The sequence below is a fragment of the Benincasa hispida genome, chromosome 6, assembly GCF_009727055.1.
Source record: "Benincasa hispida cultivar B227 chromosome 6, ASM972705v1, whole genome shotgun sequence".
NCBI classification, from domain to species: domain Eukaryota; kingdom Viridiplantae; phylum Streptophyta; class Magnoliopsida; order Cucurbitales; family Cucurbitaceae; genus Benincasa; species Benincasa hispida.
In genome coordinates, this window is record NC_052354.1 from 43447734 (window position 1) to 43465910 (window position 18177).

Consider the following 18177-nt stretch of genomic DNA (forward strand, 5'->3'; position numbering starts at 1 on the left):
CACTAAGTCATGCAAAAGTTCCTATGGATTATTGTGTTAACGATATGTTTAAGTCTAGAAACTATTTTCTGGTTTACCATCTTTCAATAACAATCCTTACTCATGCAAACATAATTGATTACTAATTGCTTGAAGCCAAATTAAGAAGCATGACATTAAGAATAGTCACGATCAACTTTCATTACCATCCTAACTATTTTCATGATAGATTAGATAATGATCCAACATTATAGTTTCAATTAAACATACAATCTTTCAAATTGAACATTTAATTTAACATGCATTGAGGATCAATAAATGTAATAAGCACGATCATATTGGAAACCATTCAACAACACGTCCATAGAAAATACGATGTATTAACTTAAATCCATAAAAAGTTCATCAATAGCCTAGAACTAAAATGTTTAGTCACTCATTGTTGCTACAAACATACTTTCATACATTGCAACAACCATGAAAAAGTAAAGAGAATAAAGAGAAGAAAAAAAACACTACTATGGTGATGAATCCCATCGATGGAATACATTGGAAACACCTTGATTTTCACCTCAGGATCTCGAGCAGCCTCCAATTGAACCTCTAAATCTCTCCCCTCTATTTTTATCCTAAAACCCTCTCCAAGGCTCTCTAATTTCGTTGTCGTTTGGAAGGTTGAAGGCCCCTAGGTTTTATAGAGAAAGCTTTCAAAAATACATTTTTAAAGCTTTCCAAAAATACATTTCTTTTAGAAAAGAAAAACTTCCAAAAATACATTTTTTCAAAGAAGGAAAACTTTCCAAAACATTTTTTTCTTCAGAGAAAGAAAACTTCGGAAAAATACATTTTTTTCAAACTAAGAAAACCAGGCCCCCTTTTCAATTTGACCTTGTTTCCTTCCATACTTTGGGGATTTAACCCCTTTTCGATTTTATTGAGCAAAATTGGCCTGTTTTCACGCCTTTTCACTTCAAGTTTCGTTCTGTTGCTCAAATCCTGAAAATAACTAGCAAACAACATCAAATCTAACAAAGTTAAGTAAAAATAATTCTAAGTAAAAGACATAAAGTACTTTTAAAGTGATTTTCAGTTTTCATTTAGCTTCCGCGAAGGCTTGATTTGTTTGTAATTCTTTATTTGTTGTTGTTTATGTCGGACACACAAGTTTTCAATCATGTGTGTTGGCTGATCTTATGAAGAGTTCAACTTTCATTCAGTTTGTCTTGAGGCTTCATCGTAGTACTCTCTTCCCAAATCTTTTATTGGCTTCTCTCTGTAGGATATCTGTCTTATTTGGATTGCCTTTATCTTTCGTTGTGTTCTTGTTCCGTCATTTGTTGCTTTCTTTGATCGCCTTTCTTATGGGAGAACATTTGTCTCTTTCATTTTATCAATAAAAAATTTCTTATCCGGTTTGAAAAACTAAAAAAATAAAAACAAAAATAAATCACCCAAAAACACGAAATTAGTTTGAATATAAACTATTTCTGTTAAGGTTTATGACAGATATAATAGTGCTTTTTTTTTTTGTGCCACTAAATTTTTTTTCTAGCATGAATGTTTTTTTTGTTTTGTTTTGTTTTGTTTTTTAAAATTATTATTATTATTGTTAAGGTGAAACCTAAATTCTGATAAATGTTTTCTTGCTGATAAAAACATTTCGGAAATTTTTACAATGGTCCATCAGGACGTACAAACAAGATCATCAGGACGTACAAACCCAAACAAGATCATCAGGACGTACTCTTTCATAAACCCTGGCTGTGACAGTTTGTGTTATCAACTTCATATAGGTAACCGACTTCGTGCTGTGGGGAAGAGGACATCACGTGTTCCTATTTCATATTTAGAGGAAAGAGATAAATGGAAAAACCATGCTTCTGGAAATAAACATTCACAGAAGTCAGAATTTGATGTTAGCAATGATGAAGTTGCACATGATGCCGCATCAGCTTTAGCTGAAGTCTCACAAAGAATAGGCTCTTCCTTAACGTCTGTGCCATGCAAAATAAAAGAGAACATGAAAGTCTCATATGAGGTCAGGGGAAGAATGGAATTCCAGTATTTATTGAAGTTTCTTTTAGCAACGTTATTGTTTACCAGTAGTATTATGCCTGATATTTTAATTGTTCATGCGATTAGTATCCACCCTCTCCTTTCTCGCTCTTTGAAGATAGTTGTCAAGCTTCGTGATGTTAACTTGGACTAGGACTGGTTTCAGGTCAGTGGAGGACATAAAGGAAGACCAAATGAAAAATATGGCTATGATCTCAGTTCCTCAGTAGATATAGAATGTGTAAGGACAGATAAAGCTCACCACAAGATGAAGAAGCTGTACAGAAAGGAGAAAGTTCTAGACGATGAAAACAGGTGGTTTCATCTCTAAGTTTCAATTATACAGAAAATAGACCTGAAGCATCATCTAATATGGTTGACTTGTGCAGCGTCAGTGTTCTAGAGGGAAAGGTTGATTCCAAAATTTCAAATGCAGTATGTGAGCTATCATCTCCACTAGTTCAAAGAAAGAAAAGAAGGAAGCTATCACGTGGAGGTAATTTTCTCGCTCTATTTTCATTCTGTAGTCTTCTATGTAATGTGTGTTTTACATCTGAGTTGGTGAAAGAGTCAGCCATCCAATTTCTGTGGTTGCTAACTTTCTCAAGTTGTGGTTGGTCATTTCAAGATTGTCGTTGGTAAAACAAAATTCTAATCATGTTCGGAACTCTCTGGTTTGTTTATTAAGAAAAAAGTTTCTAATCCACTATTTTTCTGAATAGATGAGAACACTGCTTTAGATGCTTTGCAGACCTTAGCAGATTTGTCTTCCATGATGCCATTTGGTACAATGGAAGCAGGTAAATGCATACTTGTTTGTTCTAATTTATCCTAATTGTGGAGTGTGATATGATCGTTTGATACTCATAATAAATTTGTACATGATTATTCTTGGTTGGGCAACTAAATATTCCTGCTTGTAGTATAGACACGAAGCTTAACATTTTTTTTCGAAAGGAAACAAGATGTTTATTGAATAAATGAAAGAAGCTAATGTTCAAATTACGAGGAAACTAACAAAAAAAAAGAGAAAAAAAAAAAAAGAACTTTCCAAGTACTCTTAGAGCAATACATAGAATAATATAAGATAATTAAACTGGAGAAATAAATATATTCCTGGTCGAGCGTAAGTCTTAGAATATTCTGCAAATAGATTGGAAAAAGAATTAAAAAACGAAGAAGCTTTAACTCTAGCAACTTCAAAATGATCAAGCTAAGGCCGATGCTGGAAAAAGTCATTGGATCCTTGGAGAAATAACACTTAAAGAAAGGATATTGAAACCGGAAAACAGACTTGAAGACTTCAACTTCAGCTACACAGAATATGGTGAACAAGCATTCTTTTACCCTCTTTTTTCACTACACTTACCTTTTCAATTAATCCCCCCTTTCATGTCAACTAACATTTTACATATATGTGTATATATACACACCTCCCATTTCCCATATTTTTCTCTTTTCAAATTTAACCCAAAAGTTCATTTAAATAACGAAGACTCTAAAAGGATGACACAATATAGAATTAATCAATTGTTCTTGTTGGTGCTGTTTGGATTTCTTCACAATGTTCCAGTTGGTGTGCTCTTTATGGATATTTTTTTGTGCTTTATGGATGGTTAAACACTTAATTCTGTCAAGTAAAATTCGTACTCTTACTCTTGTAACAAGCTCTTCGGAGTACTTCCTTGCAATGTCATTAAAAGACGTTTATGTACGTAGCGTAACAATCTGCCATCGACAGTTGATATTCAATTAAGCTACTCTTATTTCCTAATTGATAATTGATCATTACTTTTTGATAATTCTACCCGTAGTAATAGGGAAATTGTATGGATGAAGCTAAAGACATGCATACTCATTAGGCAGTTGCAATTCTTGTCTAAATACTTTATTTGCCTCCTTAGTCCTTAGTGTGAGAATGATGATTTATCCTATGGGTTTCCTTAACACTCAAATGTTGTAGGGTCTAGCGAGTTGTCTCATGAGATTAGTCGAGGTATTCGTAAGCTGGCCCGGATACTTATGGATATAAACAAAAAAGAAAAAAAGCGATAAGATTGGAACGATACAATAAAATTGGAACGATACAGAGAAGATCAATCTTTAAAAACTTGGGTTCATGCTTTCTTCCAATTCAGGCTTCCTTGTTTATTTTGTTAACGTACGATGGCCAAAATATGATTCATTTGTTACCTATGACCTCTCATATTTAATCCACTATATTTTATCATTGTTGATCTTGCATCAAGAACCATCTGTCCAAATTGTGGAGGAAACTGAATCTTTCAATTTGGAAGACAAATCTTATATTCCTGAAGCCACATTATCAGCCCAAAGTGATAAAGGAAAGCAAATCATGATTAATGCAATGTCCAATATTGAGGATAGAGGTCATGGGAAACAAAAATCTGGAAGTGGATTGTCAATTGATGTTGTTTCTAAAAGGAAAAAACGGCCTGAACATCTTGGCACTACGAGGAAGGGAAAACGCAACTTTGTGGTATCATACCAATCATTTTTGACGTTAATGTTATTCTTCCCAATGCTCCTTTTGAAACTTGTCTCCTTGATTCTTCAAGTTTTATCTGATGTATCGACTATAGAGTAATCAGAAAACTACTTTTTCATTGTTATTTGCAGATACCTGATACAAAAGTCCCTGTGGATCTTCATTTACATGAAGATTTGAAGACAGTAAGTGAACCTTTTTACCGAAATTCTCACAGATTCTTACTATAGTAAATGATAAGATAAAATGGAGAAATGATGCAATGAAGGAAATGCTTCATTTGTATTTTGTTTTGTTTTTCTTTTTTTGATAAGAGATAATTTCATTGATGTATGAAATTACAAAAGGGGAGGAGGGGAAAAGAAGCCCCGGACCAAAGGAGTTTACAAAAGACACCTCCAATTGGTCAAAAGAAAATCAAAACTATAAGAATGAAATAGTTTAGACAATTTACACCAGGAGATTGCAATATTAAGCACATGATAAAAAAAAATGGTCGTAGTGTTGAGCTTTGTCGTTGAAGAGACGACTATTTCATTCGAGCCACACGTACCACAAAAAAAACTCTGATAAGCTGTTTCCAAAGGAGATCCTAAGGAGATCCTTCCTGCCCTTGAAAGGATGATCCTTAATCACAAGGGAGAGGAATTGAGTAATATCGGGAGGAAAGACCACATACCAGTTGAAAGCATGAAGGGTGTAGTTCCAAAAACGCTTTGTAAAAGGGCAGAAAATGAAGAGGTGACTTTGAGTCTCATTTGCCTTCTTACAAAGGGTGCACCAGTTGGGGGAGATTGCCAATGAGGAAAGATGGCACAGTAGCTTATCGTGAGTGAGGACGGCCTTGTGAGCAAGCTCCCACAGAAAGAATTTAATCTTTTTAGGGTATTGATCAGACCAAATAGCTTCGGCCGGGCCAACAAACATATTAGTGTTGTTTGTCATCGGATTGATTCGTGCTTTATTTGTATTTTGTAGAATCTTTAACATCCAGATATACAACAAAGTTCTGTTTCTTTAATTTAGCAAAAATAAAGTTTCAAAGGAAAAAAAAAGCATAATGAATGTTAGTTTATGAAGTCATCAGGATTTCGCTTTTAATGTGGAGAAAGAGCACACCACAAGGATCCGAAATTTTGATTTCTTCTGCATACATATCCAATTCTTTCCCTGTAAAATTCTTTGTTCCTTTGCTAAGCTTCTAATCGAGAAGCCTTATGGCATGCACTCTGGTTTCTTCTCAAAAGAAATGCCGCAAAGGACTTGTTGGACGACAAGGAGGAATCTGCCGCATACCAATGCAAGCCTTAACTTTAAAATTTTATCCCAGAAATGCCTAATGGCTTTGTAATTGAAGACAAGATGGTTTGCATTTTTTATGGATTTTTTAAAGAAAACACACTAGTTGGAGAAAAAGGCAGCTCAAGGATTTACTTTTTGTAATCTTTATGCTGCCCACATCGTTTGGACCATTTAGATTCAAAGACCATATGATAAACTAGCTTTCTTTGGGTACGTAGACTTCTAGGATTCAAAACTTTTTACTGTTTCAAAAAGTGATGGGAGCAAGGAAATCATTCTGATAGGTTAGTGAGAATGAGAGGTGAAGGCTGAGAAATCTTGGACAAAAGAGACAGGATGTCACTATCTGAATGACGCTTTGTCTTTCACTAATTTCTCAGATCCCTTGCCCTCTCTTCTGTAGGTTCTAGGCATTACTTCTGCTGTTCTACATTTTGCAGTTACCTTCACAGTATATCACCTTTTTCTTATTGCTATCTTTCTCTTTTGCAGGCCGCATCTGAACATATTAAACCATTGAATAATGGTAATCAAGTTTGTTGTGACAACTTTGGCGTTGACAAATACTGGAAATAGTTCATTGTATTAGAAGTTCTTTGAATAGTGATTAGAAATGAAGAAATTGATATGTCCACTTAATTCCATTTCCTGTAGAAAATCAAGCCACTTTACCCATTAAGTTGGGGAGTCGAAGTAGATGTAAGATGGAGCTTTGGAAATTATTGACCCGTCAAAAGACGAAGTCCAGTGATGACAATTTGGGAAAAGAGCTCACGAAATATTCCTCCTGTGTGCAAGACAGAGCATTCTTCCTCAAGGTAAGAACTTCAGTTTCTTCTTTATTTGGAGGCAATCGTCTCTGCTTCAGCTTTTGTAACTGTAGTACAATGTTGAAGTTTCTGCCTTTGCTTTGACAATTCAGGATAAACTTTCCAACTGCATGTCATCCACCATGGTGCGTAGATGGTTCATCTTTGAATGGTTTTATAGTGCAATTGATTATCCTTGGTTTGCAAGAAGGGAATTTGTCGAATACTTGGATCATGTCGGCCTGGGAAACATCCCAAGGCTAACTCGTGTTGAATGGGGTATCATAAGAAGGTATCTTTCTGTAATTTTTTGTAACTATTATTTGAGAATGTTGTGAACTGAAAGTTTGAAATGTGTCTGTCATGAAGTTCCCTTGGTAGACCTCGGCGGTTTTCTGAAATTTTTCTTCATGAAGAAAGAATGAAACTCCAACGTTATAGGGAATCTGTAAGACAATATTATGCTGAACTTCGTGCTGGCACTTGTGAAGGGCTTCCTACAGATTTGGGAAGCGTATCATAGCTTTGCATCCATATCTAAACACACTAGAAGTTCACGATGGAAGTGTGTTAACGGTTCAACATGACAGCTGCAAGATTCTATTTGACAATCAGGAGATCGGAGTCAAATTAGTTATGGTAGGTTTTCTGTTCTCCATCTCATAGATTAACTCAGATACGATACTGATACTCTTGAGCTTTGAATCTTGTTTAATTGGTAAAAGTTGTTTTAAGATGAAAAGCACATGCCGGGTAGAAGAGCAGGAGGGAGCTATTTATTCTGTTATGATGGAAAGGGACTGAAGATTCATGAAAGTTTTGTCATATTAATCCACATTAGCATGGTTAAGTAAGATACTGCCTAAAATTTGTTTGGTGGTCGATAATTTTGAAAGTGTAGGCACTTGCACTTGCTCACAAGTACACATACGCTTCTTCTGGCACATGGTGAACCAAATAGGTCTGTAAGATATGTTATCTTGTTAACAAATCTAAATGGTATATTTAATTATGTACTTGTATTTTTAGCACTCCCTGACTTGTGGACTTGAAAATTAGTACAAGGCATAACAAGTAGTTCTCAATGTTAATTATGGAGGAAATGACTCTTTCTAGGAGTTCTAAACCCTGCTTATGGCCATCACATTTTTCTTTTCTCCAGGTAACTAGGTTCCCTCCAACGAAGGAACAATAACTAGTAATAGATCTGCTATTTGTAGTACTCTTTGTCCAATCAACATCAATATAGACTTCTATTTGAAGTGATTATGTCTTTTGAATAAAATACCTTTCCTAGGTGTCCCTTTTAGATACCTCAAAATTCTGTAGACAACTTCAAAATGAGTTGGGGCCTATTTGAATTAACTAGAGAAAAAAAATATTTTTCAGATAAGTCATTTTTATTTAAACTAATTTTCTAAAATCTATTTAAAATACACTATGAAAGTGTTTCAAAAATTATTTTGATTGGTTGCCAAACATTTCATTTTTTTTCAAAATGACTTATTTTAAAAATTAAACACTTGAAAAATTAAACCAAACACACCCTTAGTTTAGATGTGTAAAACTCTTAGGTTTGAGAGAGAATCAGAATACTCTATCCATTCACCAAAGATATGAGTGTATACAAGTGTACAAAGCATAGAAAAGGAAAACATAACAAGATATCTACAATAATGGAAAACCCTAACAATAGAACTATAACAAGATGCATGCATTGACTAACTTACCATGCTTTCAATGTATGCAATGTTATGGCATGTATAAAATCGATACATCAATTTTCCAACAAGTGTATTTCTGCTACTTGTAATTTTAAATTAGGTTCAATAGCAGTTTTTGCAATCTTGCAATCATGTAATATCGTTTCTTCAAGTATAATTTCTTTGATTAACAAAGTCACCCTTATTATATCTTGTAAATTCCATCCTAAAGAAATATTCAACGTTCCTAGGTCTTTGATTTCAAACTCACTTGCAAGATTTTTCTTGAGTTCAACTAAATGTGCTTCATCATCACCGGTGAGAATAATGTTATTTACATAGATGATGAAAATCAAGATTTTCTTGTTCTCAGAGTGTTTATAAAGGATTTTAAGAAATCAATAGCTAGACACAACCTTTCCAATACTCAAACCAAACTCTTAGAGTGTGTTTAAGCCCATAAGAGATTTTCTTTAATTTGCAAATGTTACTACATCCGAGTTTCTTTTCAAAACCTGGTGATATGCTCATAAAAACCTCTTCCTCAAGATTACTAATGCAAAAGTCATTTTTCATGTCAAGTCGGTAAAATGACCATCCTAAATTAACTGCAACTGACCAATAATAATAATAATAAGATTTCACATCAAATTGTTCAATAGTTTTTGGAATCGAAATAAAAGATTTTGACTCTTCACTACTCACATTGACCACCAACTCATCATCTGACCTTGAGGCGAGAAAATGTTCAAGATATTGCAAAAGCAATATTTAAAATAAGTTGGTTAACAATGAAAAATTTTGAAACATTACACTGAAATTTAAAAGGGATTAATAATTTCTCACTCAAAATACAAAAACTCAAGCCTCACTTATACTTTTAGATCATTCCTATGGAGAGTTTGAAAGATCCAATTAAAATTAAAGAACATAAATGGAAAATAACTTAAAATTAAATCAAATCTCATCAAAGACAAGACTCATAAATCTCAATATGATCAAAAAACATTTTACTGGTGCAATTACTGAGGGGCATTTGTTATTCTGAGTTTAAGCTGTATGGGGCATGCAATGGAGTCTTATCTTAGTAAAGTATCTTCTGTTGAGAATTTATTACGTTCTTCAATTGGATTCTGAAGAGAATATTATCACATCCTCCCTGTTATAATATGTATCTTTAGCCTGATTAAATAATAAGATCATTATTCTCTCCAAAAGTATTGAGAACATGATATCAGAAAACTCCCAACCTCAAAATGTAAGAACACTTCTGTACTTCGGCTTAAGTTACTCTTTCTTGCATTTTACTTTTGGACGTAAATAATAAGATCATTTTACTTTTGCATTTTATGTACCTCAAAATGTAAGAACACTTTTGTACTTCGGCTTATATGTAGGTGGGTTTTTAGCCTTCTATCTGTTTTATTTTTCATATGTCAGTTTTCTTTCATTACACACTTTTTGGGTTAGATCATTATCCATTGAAGAGACATAAGAAGTTTCGATGCTAATATTATCTAATTTGTTGCTGCTGAGAAGCCTTCCAGCTAGTCATTATTTATTTACTGATATAAAAAAAGTTCCCCTTCAGGATTTTGATTGCATGCCTTTCAATCCAATGGATAACTTTCCAGAAGCTTTTAGACGTCAGCGCTGTTCCATCAACACAGCACCACTTGAATATAAAGAACTACAACAAAATAGCCATCCAAATAGTAGAGAATTGGAGAAAAGATCCAGCCCACACACCGCTGATACATTGGTAACACACTAGAGTTCTAAGTATTTTTTAAATCGAAATTACTCTCTGCATTTTATTAACGTTTTGGAAAATAAGATATTTATGCTATCTTCCTAATTTTGATTCTACAATTGTTTGCTGAATTGATAGTAAGTAATTCAAAATAATTTTTCTTTGGGTTTTAATTTGGATCATAAGTTTGTGGGTTTTAATTTGGATCATAAGCATTTCGACGGGCAGCTTCAAAGCAATCTGACCAACCAAGAAATTTATCATGGAACCCCCTTTAGTTTCTTTCAAACCACAATTCAGCCACAAAGCCTTGACTGCATTGATTCAAATGAAATGAGGCTTTTCTTTAAATGAGGACCAATTAAAACCTGCTGTACATTGTATCTAAAATCATTGCTAAACACCCATGAGGTACTGAAGATGTTGATTAATTCCCACCAACACTTAACTGAATAATTGCAATTGAAGAATAGATGCTATAGATCCTCTCCATTCGGTTTACAAAGAAAGCACATGGAAGGAGACAAGCAACTTAAACGTATCTTATGTTGCATAACTGAGGAGACGTTCAGTAAACCAAAGACCATTATCCATACAAGGATGTTGACACGTCTTGTACAATTTGACTTCCATAATGCATGATAAACGATTTGTCCAAAGGGGAAGAAGGAGAAAGGTGAGCCGAGAGAGATTTTACAGAAAAAATCCCACTCTCTTCTATTGACCAAGATCTTTTATCAAAGTTTTCTATCACTTTTCTAGCTGAAATTTGCCCGAGCAAATTCTGATACTCAATAATTTCCTCCTCTTTAAACAAACGACGAAAACTAATAGACCAAGAGGCCAAAGAGTAATCCCAATGATCAACAACCGAGCCTTTTGGAAACAAGGCTACTTTAAAGAGTCTTGGAAACAAAATGCTGAAAGGAACCACACCATCCCAAGCATCCTCCCAAAAAGCAATATGGCTCCCATTTCCAAGGTTATACTTAGCTAGAACACCCACTTTCTGCCAAGTCCTAGAAATGCTTATCCAAGGACTTCTTAAGCTTCTTCCAACTTTACCGGCCGTGTGCCAATTATAAGAATCTTTACTATGGATGCTTCTAACAACTTGGCACCAAAGTGAATTTTCTTCTTCCAAATATCCCCATCATCCCCACTTTGCTAGAAGAGCCAAGTTTTTTGTCTTGAAGCCTCCCAAACCAAGACCTCCATCTGCTAGAGATCTATTAACAAAGCTCCATTTCACTAAATGGTTGACCTTGCTACCATTGTGACCTTCCCAAAAGAAATTACGCAAAAATTTTTCTAACTTTGAAATAATTGTACCCAACATCAAGAAGGTTGACATATAATATGTTGGAAGATTAGAAAGTACCGAATTATATAAAGTGGCTCTTCCTCTTCTAGACAAATTAAATCTCCTCCATTTATCTAATTTGACATGAATTTTGTCTATTACTAGCTGCCAAAAAGAGACCTGTTTAGGGTAGCCTCCCAAAGGTAAACCTTAGCTAAGGTAGAGAAGAAGAAAATGGACAACTTCACAATTCAAACTAGTAGCAGTGGGTTGCAACTCATTCTCTTCCATATTCACACTACACAAGGCAGATTTTTCCCAATTAATCTTCTAACCCGAGCACCATTCAAACAAATTGATTGATTCCTTTAGTTTTACTAGCATATTATTTTCATGCTTACAAAAAATCAAAGTATCGTTTGCAAATTGAAGGATGCAAACATGGATTTTCTAATTTTCCCACTACAAAGCCTTCGAAAAGTCCATTTCCATGAAGCTTATCTAGAAGAGCTCTCAAGACTTCACTAACTAGAAGAAAAAGGAAAGGTGAAAGGGGATCACCTTGTCTAATTCCCCTTGATGCAAAAATTTTTCCTCTTGGTTTCCCATTAATGAAGATTGACAATCTAGGGTTCTTAACATACCCCATAATCCACTTAATCCCAAACTTTTTACTCAATAACACCTTCTCTAGACAACCCAAATCAACATGATCAAAGGCTTTTTCAAGATCTAATTTAAGAATCCAACCTTTCTTCTTATTAACTCGATAGTCCACCACTTCATTAGCTATCAAGATCGGGTCTAAAATTTGTCTACCTTCTATGAAAGCACGTTAGGTTAGGACAATAATAGAAGGCATGACTTTCTTCAATTGTTCTGCAAGGACCTTGGCAATAAGCTTGTAAGTTAAGTAGTGAGGCTGATTAGTTGAAAATCTTTAACAACAATGGCATTTTCCTTCTTTTGTATTAAACAAATGAAATTTTCCTAAATACATGCATTTAATCTTCCATTCTTATAAAAATCTTTGAATAAAGATTGGAAACTCAGCTTCATTAAGTCCCAAAACTTTAGTAGAAACTGAGCTGTAAAACCATCTGGACCTGGAGCTTTACACTTATCAAGAGCCATCAACGCTTGTTTAATTTCTACCTCTGAAAATCTAGTTACAAGGATAGCATTCTGATTTGGAGAAACAAATGGCCACTCAAAGTTCAAAGGGACATGGCGCATTCCAGACACTTTAGTGAATAACTTCTCGTAGAAGCTCAAGATCAAGCTTTCAATTTCTCGAAACGAATTGGTTGGCACCCCTTGATCATTTACTAACTCAGTAATTAGATTTCTCCTCTTTTTAGCTGCAAGAAACCGATGAAAAAAACTAGTATTTTCATCACCCAACCTTATCCAATTTAGCTTACTTTTTTGGATTAAATTTACCTCCTCCAACCTGTAAAGAGCCAACAACTCAACCTTCAGAGAATTTCGAAAATCCCTATCAGAGTTAGATAACTGAACTGAATTAGCCCAGCATTCCAATTATCAATTTCTTTTAACAATTCCTCCTCTATTCTATTTTTCCTCGCCTGATAAATCACATGCCAAGTTTTAATCACAGTTTTCACCTTTCTCAATTTAATGCTTAGGACAAAACCAGGCCATCCATAGGGTCGACAATTATTCCAAGTTCTTTCAATGATCTTGGAACATTCCTTGTTTTGAAGCCAACTATTACAAAAACGAAAAGGAGACGACCCCCAGTTGAAGGAGCCAGCTTGAAGAATAAGAGTAAAATGATCCGAGAATAGATGTGCTTGATGGTTGACTCTAGTGTTTTCAAACTCATCATCTCAAGCTTTAGTAATGAAAAACCGATCAATAAGTGATCTTGCAATTGAATACCTTCTCGGGACCAAATGTACCTACCATTGAAAAAAGGAACTTCCAAAAGATTAGCTTGATCAATAAAGGTATTGAAGAGACACATACCTTTTGTGGTTCTTCCAGAGGGGAAATGTTCATGTGCGCATCTAGTAACGTTGAAATCTCCTTTAATACACCAGCTTTTATACAATAGGCTGAAAGGGAGAGTAGCTCAGGCCAAACATATTTCCTCTCTTTATAATCATTTAGACCATAGACATTAACCAACATGTCTTTTTGCAAATAGTTATATATTTAACTGATAACGAGTAACCTTCTTTGAGAGTTTCAACATCATGAAGCTTGCTCATATCCCACATTGTCAAGATGCCACCTGATTTACCAAAGGATTCAACAAATTCCCAGCCAATATCCTTAGAGCTCCATACGGTTTTAACAAAAGCAGCATCAAAATCTTATCTCTTCGATTCCTAGATCAAAACAAGGTCCGAATTATGCTTTTTCAAGAATTTTTTTAAGATCAGCCTCTTATTTACATCTTTTAACCCTCTTGTCCATGACACTATTTTCATCACAATTACTGATATGGAGACTCCCAAAGTGACTAGAAGAAAATGATCAACCCAAAGTTAATCCACAATTTGCAACAACAACAATAGCTTGTATGTGAGTTGGGATTTCTAAAGGCAGAATTGGTAGCAAGCTAACAACAGTTTTTACATTTGCAATCTGGTCTTCCTCAGTTTGGAATAGATTGACAAGATCTATCTCAAAGGAATCCTTTTGTGCAATATCAATTTGATCTTCCCCATTCTCATGTTGTTTGGCTTCTTCACTATTAACACTAAAGGGAGAGTCAACTTCTTCAACACCTTTCTTATTCAGAGTAGGGAATGGGGATGGGGAAAAACTTGGGATTCCTCTAAAAAAATTTACCTTAGAGTTGGGCAAGGTGAAAGTTGAGTGATCAAATTTTATAAAGTGAGAGGAAGATTCGATTTGCCTGGTAGAGAGAACAGTGGCTTGAACATGGGCACAACTTTCTTCAATTAGATCCGGGTTGCTTTCCAATACTCTCTTTTTGATGTCTAGCTTTTTCTTAGAGAAAATCTTTGGACTCTTTTTTCTGGCAAAGTGCTTGGGGAATGGCTTAAAGAGTTTAGAAGAAGTTCTTATTTTTTTTTTTTACCTTTGAAGAGATTCTGTTGGCTGCAAATAAGGAAGCTTCAACTGATAAGGAAACCGAGTCGCCATTGTTGTTCTGTATTGAGAGGCTAGTTGTAGAGACTGAAGCGTCAATAGAGAGAGGAACCAACTTTCTTGAAGAAATAGGGGGTAGTGAACTATTGGTAGAAGTGGTACCAGGTGACTTTTGGGCTGCCTCTGAAATCGGTCAAGCATTTTTGGTTGGGAATCATTTGGTTGTGGTTGAGAAGTAATTAAGATTTCTTTATTGAGAGAGATATTATTTGATTTCTCATTGGGCACTGGTGGAAAAGCAGCTGCAACAGTCTTAATCTCTCATTAAAGGTGGCTTTTCGATTTCCTTTGGCTTGTTCACACCAATCCGGTTTGTCTTCTCTAACACAACTTTCTTAGAGTGACTAGTCTGAGAAGTAGTATCAGTACTTCTAGTTGTTTTCCGATGAGATTCTTTCTTGAGGCTTGCAAAAGGATTCCTTGATATATTCGACTTCGACTGAGGAGAAGTTAGGAACATCCAATTTGAATTCATAATATTAAACTCATAGCCTTCATCTATTGAAACTTGATTTAATCTAACTAAGTCAATTGGATTTGACAAATCTTGAAGAAAAAGATTACCATGAACAAATTTAGGCTCAGTAGTTCAAAATCTCCAAAATTTAAAAGGAAATTCCCACGATTTTCATCTTTGATTTCAACCATAGCCGGCATGAGTCCACAAAGATTTTTCCTTACCTGAATTTTGGCTTCTGAGCAATTTAGAAAATTCAATATCTAAAATGCAATGCTTTCAAGACCTCCAAAGTAGGCACCAATAGCTTCGAATGTCCTTCTACTCCAATAATCCAATTGGAGGTTTTTAATAGAAATCCAGTCTCTATACCCTTTAACAAATGTAGGTCTGCTATGTTTCATACTATTCCATTTTTCAAATAAAAGATGGAAAGGATCGATTGACTGCCAATTCCTCGGAGATTCTATCAGATCTTCCAACTTTCCTTGGTTTAATTTTGATCAGAGCATTGTCAATAAACCAGGGATTAATTATAACTTTGGTTTGAGAAGAAATCTTGTAATGATTTAGCTATTTCATTCCAATCATTAAACGCAAATAGCCTTGAGACAACCCAAAGATTGCCAAAATTTTCACCATACACTTCGTGATTCTTCTTTACCCAGAAAGACGTATTTCTTTGTTTTATTGATGCAAAAACAAGGGATGAACACTCATTATATGACGAAGGAGTTGCAGAGGACTGGGCGATCTTTTTCCTTTTTAAAACATCTACATATTTCTCTTTGAGATTTGAAGGGGGAATTATAGGTGGAATTGCATTGCTCTGAAAAATACACGGTTTTGAAAATGAAGACTTATGTCGAACATCACTAACGATCTTATGAAGAAGGCTTTTCAAAATTCCAATAAGAGAAAGCCATCCCTGTTGTAGAGGGCCCATAGGAACGTGTATGAAGAACCGACCATCGGTCGCAGGCCAAACTATGCAATTCAAAAACCAGCCATTAGAGCCCCTGAACTTAGAAAGTTTTATAATCCCGTAGTCATTTTTAAATCTATGAAGGAAGAACCGGTTACACGATCCCTGAATTAGCTATGAAAGTCGTTCCACACGCCATTGTAGATGAGGCAATGCAAAGGGAAACCTTGCTAACGTCCATGTCCTCCACAAAGAATCTGTCAGAGTCATGCCAGATGCAATAATATGACCCATTTACCTTGCAACTTCGAGTTTCCATGTTTGTGAACAATCAGGAAGAGTCCCCAGGAGGAAGGGGAATCATCGAAGAAAAACACACTGGGAGGTTTACGAGAAAAGAGTCACCGGAGAAAATGCGCGAGGAAGATGATGAGAAGGAGGAGAGAGAGAAGAAGGAGGGAGGAGAGAGAACTTACCTTATACAAAAAACTATGACTTTAAGCAATTTGGATCATTAATTTGACAATTGACAAGGCCGGAGTGATACAAAGGTAGCCAATACTTAGATTCTTAGCTTGTCTTATTCTAAAAAATTGAAACCCTTTTTTATAACTTTATATCTTTGTAGTCATTTTTGTAGAGATTGGAGGAATAGAAATATTAATCTCCTATTTCTCTTATTCAATATGTGCAGGTTAGGTCTTCTTATATAGGAGAAAGACCTTTTACAAATATGGAAAGAATAAAAACAATAAAGGAAAAAATATTCATATACAAATATAGAAATTCCAACACTCCCCTTGAAGCTGGTTTGAAGATGTCTTCCATAGCCAGCTTGTCAATCAATTTGTCGAATTGTTTCTTTGGAAGGCCTTTGGTTAGCACATCAATAATTTGCTCTGATGTAGGAAGATAAAGAATACATATCGTTCCCGCTTCAATTTTTTCTTTAATAAAATGCTTATCAACCTCAATATGTTTGGTTCTATCGTGTAGAACTGGATTATGGGCAATAGAAATTGTAGTTTTATAGTCACAATAAATCAGTATAGGCATAGTCAAAGAAAACTTCAACTCTTAAAGTATCCTTTTGATCCATATGCTCTCACAAATTCCATGAGCCAAGGCTCTAAACTCTGCTTTAGCATTACTTCTGGCCACCACATTTTGTTTTTTGCTCCTCCAAGTAACCAAATTTCCTCCAACAAAGGAACAATAACCAGAGGTAGATCTTCTATCTGTAGTACTTCCAGCCCAATTTGCGTCAGTATAGACTTCTTTTTGGAAGTGATTATTCCTTTTAAATAGAATACCTTTTTCTCAAAAGGAATAATCACTTCCAAAAATACAAAATATCTTAAATTTGATACTGCTTTTATCAATGCCTCCTCTTGGTGCTCTCTCTCCAAAGATTTTAAAGATTTCTCCATTCAAGACATCAGTCTCAATTGGAACACCTTCATTTTTCCGCTTTCTTGATCTTGTAACTGCTTAGATTTTGGCAATAATTTATTTTTCAGATTTTCATTTTGGTGTAAGCCTTTATATTAGGCAAGGACTAGTCAGACTTGTACTCAATTATAGAATTTCTACTCTACTTTTTAGGATATAATGAGAATGCTACGGAGGTGTCAACCTAGTTGAGATGTCCTAATGCATTTGCTGATCCTTTTTTATTATATTTTGTTTTCTAGTGTTTGTTTCCTTTCACACATTTGTAACATCTTTCATTATCTTAATGAAGTGGGTTGTTTCTTGTTAAAAAAAAATAGAATACCTTTTCCAGGAGACCTTTTCAAATATCTCAAAATTCTGTAGGTCGCTTCAAAACGAGTCGGTCTAGGAGCATGCATAAACTGACTAACTATGCTCACAGCAAATGCAATATCAGGACGTGTATGAGACAGATAAATTAATCTACCAACAAGCCTTTGATATCGTTCCTTGTCCTTTATTTCTTTTGCTTTTGCTACTAGAAGCTTTATATTAGGTTCAATTTCTGCAATCTTGCAACCAAGCAAGCCTGTTTCTTTAAGTAAGTCAAGGATATACTTTCTTTTGTTAACAAAGATCCATTTTTTGATCTTGCAAATTCCATTCCTAGGAAATAGTTCAACGTTCCCAAGTCCTTAATTTGAATTCACAGGTCAGTTTTTTCTTCAGATCAGCTAAGCTTGCTTCATCATCGCTCGTGAGAATAATATCATCTACATAAACAATCAAAATTGAGATTTT

At 34.8% G+C, this 18177-nt stretch overlaps 1 protein-coding gene across 1 annotated transcript; it reads left to right on the forward strand.

Annotated features, from left to right (window-relative positions):
* Positions 1 to 1654: 1654 nt before the first annotated feature.
* LOC120079250 (protein ALWAYS EARLY 2-like) lies at positions 1655 to 7714 on the forward strand. The gene is made up of 10 exons (XM_039033409.1): positions 1655 to 2017; positions 2201 to 2349; positions 2424 to 2530; positions 2757 to 2834; positions 4284 to 4534; positions 4675 to 4728; positions 6338 to 6371; positions 6500 to 6663; positions 6768 to 6946; positions 7024 to 7714. Exons 1-10 carry the CDS (start codon positions 1655 to 1657, stop codon positions 7175 to 7177), a joined length of 1533 nt encoding a protein of 510 aa, XP_038889337.1. The 3' UTR covers positions 7178 to 7714.
* The last annotated feature ends 10463 nt before the right edge of the window (positions 7715 to 18177 follow it).

Coding starts and splice junctions, on each gene's coding strand:
- LOC120079250 (XM_039033409.1), top strand. CDS start 1,655: ATGGTCCATCAGGACGTACAAACAAGATCATCAGGACGTACAAACCCA. Junction 4,729..6,337: donor TACATGAAGATTTGAAGACA/GTAAGTGAACCT, acceptor TCTCTTTTGCAG/GCCGCATCTGAACATATTAA. Junction 6,664..6,767: donor ACAGAGCATTCTTCCTCAAG/GTAAGAACTTCA, acceptor TTGACAATTCAG/GATAAACTTTCCAACTGCAT.